Source organism: Sus scrofa, chromosome 9, assembly GCF_000003025.6.
Source record: "Sus scrofa isolate TJ Tabasco breed Duroc chromosome 9, Sscrofa11.1, whole genome shotgun sequence".
NCBI classification, from domain to species: Eukaryota; Metazoa; Chordata; class Mammalia; order Artiodactyla; family Suidae; genus Sus; species Sus scrofa.
This window is the reverse complement of record NC_010451.4, coordinates 106,533,485-106,546,036: the sequence shown is the minus strand read 5'-3', so window position 1 is coordinate 106,546,036 and position 12,552 is coordinate 106,533,485. Positions and strand designations below refer to the sequence as shown.

At 40.1% G+C, this 12,552-nt stretch overlaps 1 protein-coding gene and 1 long non-coding RNA gene across 2 annotated transcripts in view; both read left to right on the top strand.

The window, feature by feature from the left end:
• LOC102163285 overlaps positions 1-12,552 on the top strand; it is a 109,880-nt gene that overhangs the window by 86,416 nt on the left and 10,912 nt on the right. The gene's annotated exons all lie outside the window — the stretch shown is intronic.
• Positions 713-5,113, top strand: CCDC71L (coiled-coil domain containing 71 like). The gene has a single exon (XM_021063516.1). It carries the CDS (start codon positions 984-986, stop codon positions 1,695-1,697), a length of 714 nt encoding a protein of 237 aa, XP_020919175.1. The 5' UTR covers positions 713-983; the 3' UTR covers positions 1,698-5,113.

The window sequence follows — 12,552 nt, the reverse complement described above, 5'->3', positions numbered from 1 at the left end:
AAGTGTACTCATTTAGAAAAAAACTGTATTTAAAAATGGTATTTTCTGTAAGGAGAATGGCTTTGTTGTAAATGATCTTTGATCAACTTGAGCAGAGTGTTTAGTTCTATGGCTATAAGAGGCTTTGTTTTCCTATTAAGTGGAGTATCTCTTAAATGTGAAGATGGTTCCATTGTCTAGAGGGAGACAATGCCACTTACACTGTCCATATTGCCTACTTGATTCTGGATTGCTAGTGTTGCTTGGGTCCAAAGTGGGAAGAGTTGATGAACATGCAAAAGAGCCAAATGAAGGTTTAGAATGGAACTGTGAAAGGCCCATTCCCTCTACACCTAGACCCAAATTCCCTTTCTCTGATAAAAACCACAGCTTTTGGGTAGGTCTCCCTTTGTTATTTCCGACTGGTAGACCCCCCCAGCTCAATCCACAAATGCACACCCACTCACTCTGAGAGTGACTCTCCCCAAGGTGGAGCTGATGTCCACCCTTCACTCTAGTCAAGGGCCCCCACCTCATATAACCACCCAACTGTTGACTCGCGTTCAAGGGCCACCACCATCACCCACTCCAGCACCATCTTCCAGGAACTGGCCTCTCCCCCATTAGTCCCCGCCCCTCTTCTGAGAGCACCCAATGGGTGGAGTCGGGGCTGCAGTGGGAGGAGCCTGAGGCGGGCACATTTAAAGAAAGGCAGAGGGCGAAAGGAGGCAAGAGAGGAGAAGAAAGAGAAACCAGGGGGGCGAGGCGCCGTCCAATGACAAAGCCCAGGGGTGGGCGCCGGCCGCCATCTTGTACCGGGCGGCAGGATCTTCACCCGCGTCCTCCGCCCTCGGAGGGGGAGGGGCGGAGGCGGCGAGAAAAGTAACGAGAGACGCGCCGGCCGGGGAGGCGCCAGCGGCGGCCGCCGCCGCAGAGCCGAACGCGGGCGGGGACGACGGCGGCGGCGCGACCCGGCGAACGCGGGCGGCCGCGAGCGGCCTCCGATGCGGCGCAGCGTGAAGAGGCGGCGGCGCCGGCCCCCGGCAGCCCCGGCCGCGGCCGCCCGGGGCGGCGGCTTTAGGGCGGGAGCAGGGCCCGAGCTGGAGGCGCGGGAGGAGAAGGTGGTATACTCGCGGTCTCAACTGTCGCTGGCCGACAGCACCAAGGCGCTGGGCGACGCCTTCAAGCTGTTCATGCCCCGCAGCACGGAGTTCATGAGCTCGGACGCGGAGCTCTGGAGCTTCCTCTGCAGCCTTAAGCACCAGTTCTCCCCGCATATCCTGCGCAGCAAGGACGTCTACGGCTACTCCTCCTGCCGGGCCCTGGTCCCCGACCCCCCGGGACCCCCCGCTGCCCGCGGCCGGACACGCAGGCCAGCACCGAGTGCGGCGGCCAGGAGGAGGCGCCGCGGAGCCCGGGCGCCCGCCGCCCGCCGGAGGAAGCCCCCGCCACCGCCGCCGCTGTCGCCGCTGCCGGCCCCCGAGGAGAGCTGCCCTGCCAAGCCCGCGGCGCCCGGGCCCTGCTTCGGGGGCCGCACCCTGGAGGAGATCTGGAGGGCGGCCACCCCGACGCTGACCACCTTTCCCACCATTCGCGTCGGCGGCGACGTGTGGGGCGAGCGCAGCCTGGCGGCGGCGCGGCGCCGGGCAAGCCAAGTCCTGCGAGTGAACCTGGAACCCGTGGTGAGGCTCCGCCGCTTCCCCGTGCCCCGGGCGTGAAACGCAGCCCGCGACGGCTTCCCGGCCAGGGACGGGGCTTCCGCCTGGAGGGATGGACAAGTGTCAGTCGAGTGTTTACAGATCCGGCCAGGACCCCGTCCCCTCGTGCACTTTACGGGCAAAGAAGTCACCGGATGCTTTTCCCGGCCTCGCGGCGCCGCCGTCTGGGGCTCAGGGACAGGTGTGCCCTCCGCTGCCTCCTGGCGCCCGGGCTGCGGAGGAGGAGACAGCCGGACCCGCAGGGGAGGGCCCTATGCTTCCTTACCCCGGACTGAGACATCTCCAGGACTGGAGGGGCAGATCCGTTTTCTCCCTTTGGACTCTACCTCACTGGTCTGGAAGTTCTCTGAAGAAGTCGTTATTTTTCCAAAGGAATTTGGTTTCGTGTTTGTGTAATAAAGCCAGAATCTACTTGCTTTCCCCCCAAATCCTCCCCCCACCCCATTTTTCTTTGCAACTGCCACCCCTCTTTCTGGACGAAAGATTGAACCTGTTTTGTACTCAGGGTATTCTGAATCCCATTCGTTTCCTAATTTTAACCGGATTCCAAAGCTCTGACCAAGGATATTTTTCTAAGAGATTCAAGCTTATGACTGTAATAGTGCAAGGATTTGTATGCTTTGAATTCCATGGGCTCAGTGATTACAAACAAAGAGATGCAAAGTACAACTGTTTGAACATTTTTGAGGTGTTCCTAAAGATTTTATATTGAAATTTAATGTTTATATTTACTGAGCTCCTAAATAAAATGGTATAAACTCATATGAAGTTCTGTTTAGGAAAAGCTGACTTGTTAAGATTCTTTTTAATTAAATAAAAATTAAAGTGCATTGAAACCACATGGCTTGTGATAAAGAAAAATTAGTTATAAAGAACTGGTGTTGGTTAAAGAGATGGATGGAATCCTATTGGAAATGATTTGGCTTCATTGTACTGGTCTAACATACAAATCCAGGAATAGTTGAAGGATAACCTATTTTAAATTGCAAATAGCAGAGAAGAAATAAATGTGTTCAAACTTTGTGATTAAAATGATAAACAGAATACCCATTAGAATTCTCAGAACTATTAGTCATCTAGAGGGGTGGGGGCATTTCTTGGTATCAAATAACTGGTTGAAGTTACTTTGGGCAAAATAGATCTCTTTCTTTACTTTCTGTTGTTGGATAGCAAGAAATGCCCAGAATAATATCCATTATTCTTATAAACATTATGACAATTAGTTGACTTTTGCTCCATGAGTTAACTTTTTAAAAAATCTTAATTCCATTTGTAATTATGTTTGTAGTTACCGGTCTTTGTTGACAGCTGAAGACCACAGGAATCGTTGATCAGGCGAGTCACACAGTACTGACCCTTCTTTTACACTTTTATAATAGCATTTATACCATATGGCCCAGTGTGGAATTCTTGATTATCCAAGTGCCTTTGGTCATTGGTGGCAGCAAGACTTAATGGTTTTTAGCCAGTGGTGCCACAGCCAGATTTTACTGCAATATCTAAAGGGTCAAGTAGTGTTTTGTACCACTATTTTTCAAATTTAAGTATTCTGCCATGGAATGATTCATACTGGCTAGAACTTGACATACGATATCCTTAATATTAAGGCTTATCTCTGCTTGGCAGCTTCTTAGGAGAATTATTTTAATAAGAGTTGCAATTTTGACTCTTGCGATCTTAGAATTCAAATGCTATTGCTTTCTGAATTGAAAATTTCAACTTTAATAGTCCATAAGTAGGAGTTTTGTGACTTTAATTTCAGTGTACTTGTTTTGTAAAAAAAAAAAAAATTATATATATAATATGACTTTATGCCAGTTTCCCAGTATGCCTCGTATTCTTTTATTCACTACTCAATGAAAATGCATTGTTACCGACACTGTCACACGAATAAATAAAAGTGGATAATTACTTAGATGATGAAGAGTGTTAAATTATATCTTTGTGAAAGGAAGCTTATATATATTCTTTTGGTTATTAGCTTCCATTGCCAATCGTATTTCAGATACAGTAGAGTTTTCTCCTCCCTCCCCCTGCTACTGAATTGTTACCATTTTTTTAGCAAACTAGCCCCTGAGGAAAAAAATATGTATTTGTACCACTCACTATTGTATATAGTTTTATAATAAATTCAATGGCCATATTAGAATGTGATTTCAACATATAGCTTATCTAATAATTTCACAGAGGATTTTGAAATTAGACCTAGCTGGGAGGATAACTTTGCTCAGCACAAAACTGAAACAACTATTGACACCATGCATTTTAACTGAGATTCTTAACATTTTTTCCTCATGCCTTGTTACTTTAGTGCTCTTGAACTAGCATAAATGCTTCTTTGGATTGTCTGGGCTATCTGATTTCAGTTTGGGTTGGATTGCCCATCTTGAATTCAATATATTATTTATCTGGTTTATTTAAAAATCATGCCATTTCTAGTTTGTGAAATGAGATGTAAAAAAAACTTTTATTTTTGCCAAGTGTTCTTTAGCCAAACGTATGTTACATCTTCTAAAATGTGAAGAAACAACTAATATAGATGGTTGGTGTGTTAATAGGAAAGTGAAAGTATTCATGGGTACATTGGGCAGAATGTGGAAAGGAACTTGGCAAGGTGGCCTTTCTGGTGAGGCATCCATTTCCTGTCCTCTAAAGTAAGTCTGTAGCTTAGCTTGTATATAGTTTTTTAAAAGACATCCCATGATCTTTATTCACTCTCTTATAAGATTATCTTCTATCTCGTATGGCACAAATAGGGAAGCTAGGAGGAAGTTTATCACCTCACTATGCTTTTATTTAATTTTTAACTCTTGAGTGCCTAAATATGGTGACTGGCACCTCAGCTAACTTTTTGAGATTCCTGATGTCATTTTTATCCTCCTTCCTGTCAACCAGCAACTTATTTTTCCATGCTGAAATCAGTAATGTCATGATTGTTGAGGGTAAGCTTTGTTGTTGATAGTGCAAAGTGTTGCTGTTGTGGTGTGTATTTATTTTGTCAAAGTTTGAGTCCCCTGTTGGACACGTGTAACTAAGCTGGTGGCTGACACCTATTGATTTGCTACTTGCAAATGATACTACTATTTTTCTGAAAACTCATTCAGTTAAAAAAACATCAAAAATATTTGAATACAAAAAAATGAGGTTTTGAATTCAAAACTTTGTTGTTTTAAGGGTTGCCACAGCACTCTTTAAATTGGTGGGTTTTGGTGGACATATATACATAATATTTACTTTATTGGTGTGTTTGAAATATTTTTTGATAGACTGTTATGTCTTAAGTGCATTTGAAGGCAATTGTTTGTAATGGAACCGAATTGTTTCCTTGGACAGTTTGATGTGCATATGATTAAGATTTATAATCTGGTTGTACTTTGCTTTTTAATTTATTAACTGTAAATAAATTTTAGAGAATACGCAGTGTCTGGTTTTTCTAGTGATGAAAGTTTTTGAAGTGTGATTTTATGTTTGTATATGAGTTGGAAAGCATCTTAATTGACAGTGTGATCAGAGTTTTTTGGGGGAGAGGCAGGGATGAACTTCAAACTCCTGGAAGTCTCAAGATCTGTGTTTTGTGCTGTCTTGGGACTCTTAAGTTCAGTCAACTCTTGAATGATGTCCTGAATCTCTAGGATAGTTTTTGGTGCCCAAGTGCAAGCCATTCTCCAGCTTGCCAGCAAAAAAGACTTTAAAAATGTGTCAAAATTCAGTTATGAGTCCTGGCCCCAAGTCCTCCTGTGGTGGTGATAAAAAGTCTAAAACATTCTTTCATGGTAGGAAAGTCAAAGTGTTCCATGTGAGTAGCAACAGTAAAGGCTGTTCCACTGAACGAGTAGACCCAGAATTTTCATTAGAATCTAGAACATGGGAGTGGAATGTTAGCAAGGGCAGGATTCATAGTACTGCTCTGTGGCCTGAATCTGTCTTTGTACCTGAGTTCCTGTCAATAATTGGAGGCAGCACAGTGTCATAGCTGTGCATCACAGTCCCTGGGATGGAACTAAGGCTTCACCATTCACAAGTGATAGCACTGGAGGTAAGTTATGTAAACTGCCTTTCTTTAGCTTCCTTAGTATCAAAAGTAGAAGAAACGATGGTGCTATTGAAATGAATAAGGGGATATTAATGGTGGGCACATGGGAAATACATAATAAATGCTATTAATTGGAGGCGTGTGCATTGAGGATATAAATACTGAGAGTGGTCCTCCGGGAATTCAGCATCCTGAGAATAGAGTGTTGTCTGGGAAAGCTGAAAGACAAATTAAGAGCTGGTAATTTGTGAATGAATTCAATTGAAGACCGAGCAATCTTGATCTTTTTTAACCTTCTGACAAACTATATAGCAGGAGGTGGGAGTAAGTTGATTACTAGACAGTTTTCACTATTGGAAGTTTCTTCAAGTTTGGGGCTCTTTTTTTTTTTTTTAATCATCATGATATCTCTGAAAGCTATGTAAAAGTTTCTGTTACGTGTCTTAAAACTACCTGAGAATTTATAAAAGTAATAGATTAATGTTGTCGATCCCAGAACTTGCCAAATTTCCATACTGAGTTTTCTCTTGGTGTAAGTTTAGTAAGAGTTAAGAACCATATTAATTTGCATGTACAAAACTAAATTAGAATTAATTTCTGTGAGGTTTGTACTTCCTGTGTTAAAGGAAACAAATGAATACAATAGCTAGGGTTGAAAGAGCAGAAAATTATTGCTGAGAGTAGAAAAATTCTGTTCTGAAGGATTGACCAAAAAGCCTTTGAAGCAGGCTTTAGATCCCAGATCTGACATTTCATTTTAGTCATCTTGGTGGATAAACAGAATTTTTAAAAAAATTAAGAAACATTTTAATGTTTTAAAAAAATTAAAACCATTAAAAACATTAATAATAATAAAAAATTAAAAACATTTCAGATTTGGGGTCTAAAGTCTGTCCTTTAGATCTAATTCCTTTTAGCACAAAGAATAACAGAACATATTCTACCTTGGTGAGCAAGCCGAAGTTTCAGTATCTGAAGTTGACACAAAAGAATTTCGTTAGATGGAAGTTATCCAGTAGTTAGAAGCTCAAAACAGAGCTTGATTACAGATTGATTTCACAAGAGCAATGGCTTCTCACTGTCAACACTCACTTGTCTTGGTAAATGTCATCCTAAACCATGGTTTGTAACATCCTAAACATATCCAGAATCCAATGGGACGCTAACAATCAAAACAACAGCAAACATAATGGCTAGCCCAGCAGGTTTGAATACATATTCTGTTGGACTCAAAGTTGGACTGCTTTTGCTTCTGAAAGTATTCATATAAATGTTACTCTGAGGTTCTTCCAAGTACTGAAGTTAAATGTAAAATGTATACATATATCTTCTAGATTTTTTTCAAATGCATACATATTCCTTAAATATTTAGGAGTGAGAGTATAGGGAAAAAAAGGAGTGTGACTTAGGGTCCTAAACTTTCAGCTTAAAAAATTATTGAGGCATAACACACATATAAAAAGTGCATTAGTAAAAATATTATTGGTACAGATTGATGGAAATTTTATAAATTCAAGATACTCCTGGAACCAGCACTCAGATTGAAAAAACAGAAGGTTACCAGGGGTTCCCATTGTGGCTCAGCAGGTTTAGAACCTGACTAGTATGCATGAGGATGTGGGGTTGATCCCTGGCCTTGCTCAGTGGGTTAAGGATTTGACATTGCCATGAGATGTGACGTAGGTTGCAGATACATCTCAGATCAGGTGTTGCAGTGGCTGTGGTGTAGGCTGGCAGCCGCAGCTCCACATCAATTCCTAGCCTGGGAACTTCCATACGCCATGGGTGCAGCCCTAGAAAACAAAAGCAAAAACCCAGAAGGTTACCAATGAATGCCCCAGAGGGCCCCCCCCCCCCGCTTCTGCCCCTTTTCATCACTCCCTATCTCCCCTCCAAGATAACCATTATTCTGACTTCTTTTGGCATAGATAACTTTCACCTGGTTTGGGGACTTTATGCAAATGGAATTATGTGTCATATGCCCAGCTTCTTTCACTCAAAATTATGTCTGTGAGATTCATTCACATCACTGCATGTAGTTATAAATCATTTTTCTTACCCGGCTATAGAATTCCATTGTGTAATTATTCCACAATGTTTCTGCAACTCTTGATGGTCATTAGGTTGATTTCAGTTTAGGGAAATTATTAAAAAAGCTTCAGTGCATGTAAGAGAACATATCCTTTGGTGATTTTTTTTAAAAAATATTTATCCAGGAGTGAGTTTGCTTGGGTCACATGCTATGCAAACAATCCGCTTTGCTAGACACTGCCAGAGAGTTTCCTAAAATGGTTATACCAATTTACATGAACTTTCATAATAGTGTCTGAGCATTTTGGATACTTCATATCCTTGCCAACACTTGATATCTTCAGTCTTTTTCATTTTAGCCATCTTGAATAAACATAATTTTAAAAAACTAAAGACATTTTGATCTAAGTAATATATACACATTGTTAAAAAAATAAAAACACCTTAAAAAGCATATGAGGGAGTTCCCTCTATGGTGCAGTGGATTAAGATCTGGTATTGCTGCAGCTGTGGCATAGGTCACAGCTGCTGCTTAGATTTGATCCCTGGCCTGGGAACTTCCATATGCTGTGATTGTGGCCAAAAAAAGCACATGAAGGTTAACAATAAGAAAGTTAAAGCCTACCTTACTCACAAATACCCCTTCCCTAGAGGCAACTGTTTTTTTTCAAGTCAGGGTTTTTTAAAAAATAGGCTATTTTTTTAGGGCAGCTTTAGGATTACAGGCAAATTCCACAGAAAGGTCAGCGAGCCCCCCCCACATACACACTTTCTACAGATATTAACATTTTGCATTACTGTGAGTACATTTATTATAACCGATGGATGAACCATTTTTAATTAAATTTTTAAAATTATATTTTTCTTCCAGTTTTATTGCGACAAAATTGACCTACAGCACTATATAAGTTTAAGGTATACAGCAAAATGATTTGACGTACATCATGAAATGATGATCACAAAACATTTCGTGAACATCTATCATCTCATAGAGATACAAATTAAAGGAATAGAAAAAAATGTTTTCCTTGTGGTGAGAACTCTTAGGATTTATTTTCTTAGTAACTTTTACGTATACTCTACAGCAGTGTTAATTATATTTATCATGGTGTACATTACATCCCTAGTAATAATTTAGAATTAGAAGTTTGTGCCTTTTGACTGCCTTCATCCATTTCCTCTCCTGCCACTCCCACCTCTGGTAGCCACAGATCTCAAATTTTTCTGAGGTTGTTTCTGAAGTATAATTGCCCTACAATGCTATGTTAGTTCCTATTACACAACATAGTGATTCAATATTTATGTATATTTCAAAATGGTCACCATGATATGTCTAATTACCATCTGTCACCATGTAAAGATATTAGATAATTATTGACTCAGTTCCCCACACTGTATAGTTCATACCTGTGACTCATTTATTTTGCGACTGGAAGTTTATACCTGTTAATTTCCCTCACCTATTTCTCTTTTTCACCTCCCCCTCCCCCTCTCCCCTCTGGCAACCCCCTGTTTGTTCTTTGTATCTATAACTTTCTTTTTCTTTTATTCTCCTTCTTCTTCCTTTTCTTCTTCTTCTTCTTTTTTTTTTTTTTTTTTTTTGGCTGCACCCATGGCATATGGAAATTCCCTGGCCAGAGATTGGAATCTGAGCTGTAGCTGTGACCTATCCCACATCTGTGGCAATGCCAGATCCTTAACCCACTGCACTGGGCTGGAGATCAAACCCATACCTCAGCAGTGGCCCAAGCCCCTGCAGAAACAATGCCAGATCTTTAACCTGTTGTGCCACAGTGGGAGCTCTTATAACTCGCTTTCCTTTTGTTATGTTTGTTTATTTGTTTTTATTTTTTAGATTTCACAAATAAGTGAGATCATATCATGTCTTTCTGACTTGTTTCACTTAGCATAATAACCTTTAGGTCCATCCACGTTGTCCCAAATGGAAAGACTTTATTCCTTTTTATGGCCGAGTAATGTTCCTGTGTGTGTGTTTGTGTGTGTGTGTGTATCCATTCATCTCTTGATGGACACTCAGGCTACTTCCTTATCTTGGATATTGCAAATAATGCAACAATAAACAAAGGGATACATATATCTTTTCTAATTAGTGTTTTCATTTTTTTTTTTTTGGATTAATACCCAGGAGTGGAATTGCTGGATCATGTGGTAGTTCTGTTTTTAATTTTTTGAGGAATATCCATATTGTTTTCCATAGCAGTTATACCAATTTACATTTCCACCAACAGTATGTCAAGAGTTCCCTTTTCTCCACATCATTGCTAACACTTCTTATTTGTTGTCCTTTTGAAATAGCCATTCTAATAGATGTGAGGTGATATCTCATTGTGGTATTGATTTTCATTTTCCTGATAATGAGTCATGTTGAGGATCTTTTCATGTGTCTGTTGGCCATCTGTGTGTCATCTTTGGAAAAATGTTTTAATAGGTTCTCTGCTCATTTTTTATTTGTTTTTTTTTTTTTTTTGATGTTGAGTTGCATGAGTTCTTCATATATTTTGGATATTAACCCCTCATTGCTTATATGAGTATCTCCCCCCATTCAGTAGGTGGCCTTTTCATTTTATTGATAGTTTCCTTCATTATGCAAAATCTTTTTATTTTGATATAGTCCCATTTGTTTTTTTGTTTTTTTTTTTTTTTTGCTTTCATTGCCCTTGCTTGAGGAGACATAGACATATCCAAAAAAAAAAAAAAAAAAAAAAAATTAAAACTGATTTCAAAGAGCATACTATGTTGAGTATTCTCATGGTGCAATGGATTAAGGATTCTGCATTGTCACTATAGTGGCTAGGGTCACTGCTATAACATGGGTTCAGTCCTTGGCCCAGAAGCTTCCACATGCTGCAGGAGTGGGCATAGAAAAAAAAGAGAATATACTACTTATGTTTTCTTATAGAAGTTTTATGGTTTCAGGCCTTACATTTAAGTTGTTAATCCATTTTGAATTTACTTTTATATGTGGTGTGAGAAATTGATCATGCAAAGAATCAAATTGTTTGATTACTGTAGCTTTGTAGTGCAGTTTGCAATTAGAAGGTGTGACACCTCCTGTTTTGTTCTTCTTTCTCAAGATTGTTTTGGCTATTCTGAGTCTTTTGTGTTTCCATATACATTTTATAATTATTCATTCTAGTCCTTTGAAACGTGCCACTGGTATTCTGATGGGGATTTCATTGAATGGGTAGATTGCCTTGGGGAGTATGGTCATTTTAACAATAGTAATTCCTCCATTCCATGAACATGGTAGATCTCTCCATCTGTGTAATCTTCAATTTTTTAATCAATGTCTTATAGTTTTCTGAGTACAGGTATTTTTACCTTCTTAGTTAGATTTATTTCTAGGTATTTTATTCTTTTTTGCTATGATTGCAAATGGGATTGTTTTCTTAAGTTCTCTTTCTGATAACTCATTGTTTTGTATAGAAGTGCAGCAGATTTCTGTGTATTAATTTTGTATCCTACAACTTTGCTGAAATCATTGATGAGCTCTAGTAGTTTTCTGGTGGTGTCTTTAGGATTTTCTATGTATATCATCATGTCATCTGCAAACGGTGACCGTTTTACTTCTTTCCTTACAATCTGGATTCCTTCTATTTCTTTTTCCTGTCTGATTGCTGTGGCTAGGACTGGATAAGCCATTATCGACACATTATTATTAACTCACGTTAGGGTCCACTTTTTCTGTTTTAAAGTTTCATAAGTTTTGACAAATGCATAATGCCACATATCCACCATTACAGACTCATACAGAATAGTTACATTGCCCTTAAATCCTTGTGCTCTACCTATTCATCGTTTCCCCTCTCCCCCTCAACCTTTGACAACCACTGGTCTTTTCACTGTTTCTATAGTTTTGGCTTTTTCAGAATGTTTTATAGTTGGAATCATAAAGTAGCTACCTTTGTCAGGTTGCCTTCTTTCACTCAGAAATAGGTACTTAAGCTTCCTCCATATCTTTTGAGTAGCTGACTCCCTTCCCCCTTCCTTATTTTCATCAATGGGTTTTATTTTTTAAAAGCAATTTTAGGTTTACAGAAAAATTGACTGGAAAGTACAGAGAATTTCCCTGTACCTCCCTGTCCCTGCCCCCCACTGCAAGTTTCCCCTATTACTAACATCTTGCATTAGTGTGGTACATTTGTTACAGTTGATGAACCAATGTTGATACTACCATTAACTAAAGTTCATAGTTTATCTTAGGGTTCGTTATTTGTGTTGTATAGCTTTATGAATTTTGACAAATACTATTCATCTCTCCCTTTCTCCCCCAAGCCCCTGGCAGGTCTTTTGCTCTCTCCGTAGTTTGAGGTAACCTTTGAATTAGTTTAACTTTTATTCTTTTGTTTGTTATTTTCATAACTCTAGATAATATACTGTTCTGCCATTTATTGATTTATCATTTTTAGATACCATCTACTGACTTCCTTTATGGACATGAGGTATAGTTCACTTATACACCTTTGTTCTCTTTGCTCTCCTCCAGGTACACTTACATTACTGAATTCCTGTCTTTATTACTGTTTCAGTCAGGGTCCAGCCAGAAAATGATTCATTATAGGTATTTTAAACAATTACATAGGTGATAGAAGATCCCAGAAGCCAAACAACTCATGGTGATTCAGAATTAGTATCATCAGAAAGTGTTTTTACCCCAGGGCTGAAGAAACACGGGACTGTGTCCAGCAGGAGCTGAGATCACAGGAGAAGGTGCTGCCCAGAAAGGACCTAGACTCTGGGCTTATTCCCCCCTCTCCATTTCTGTCAAGC

Bases quoted from the DNA above. Each gene is read 5' to 3' on its own strand.
- CCDC71L (XM_021063516.1), top strand. From the start codon at position 984: ATGCGGCGCAGCGTGAAGAGGCGGCGGCGCCGGCCCCCGGCAGCCCCG.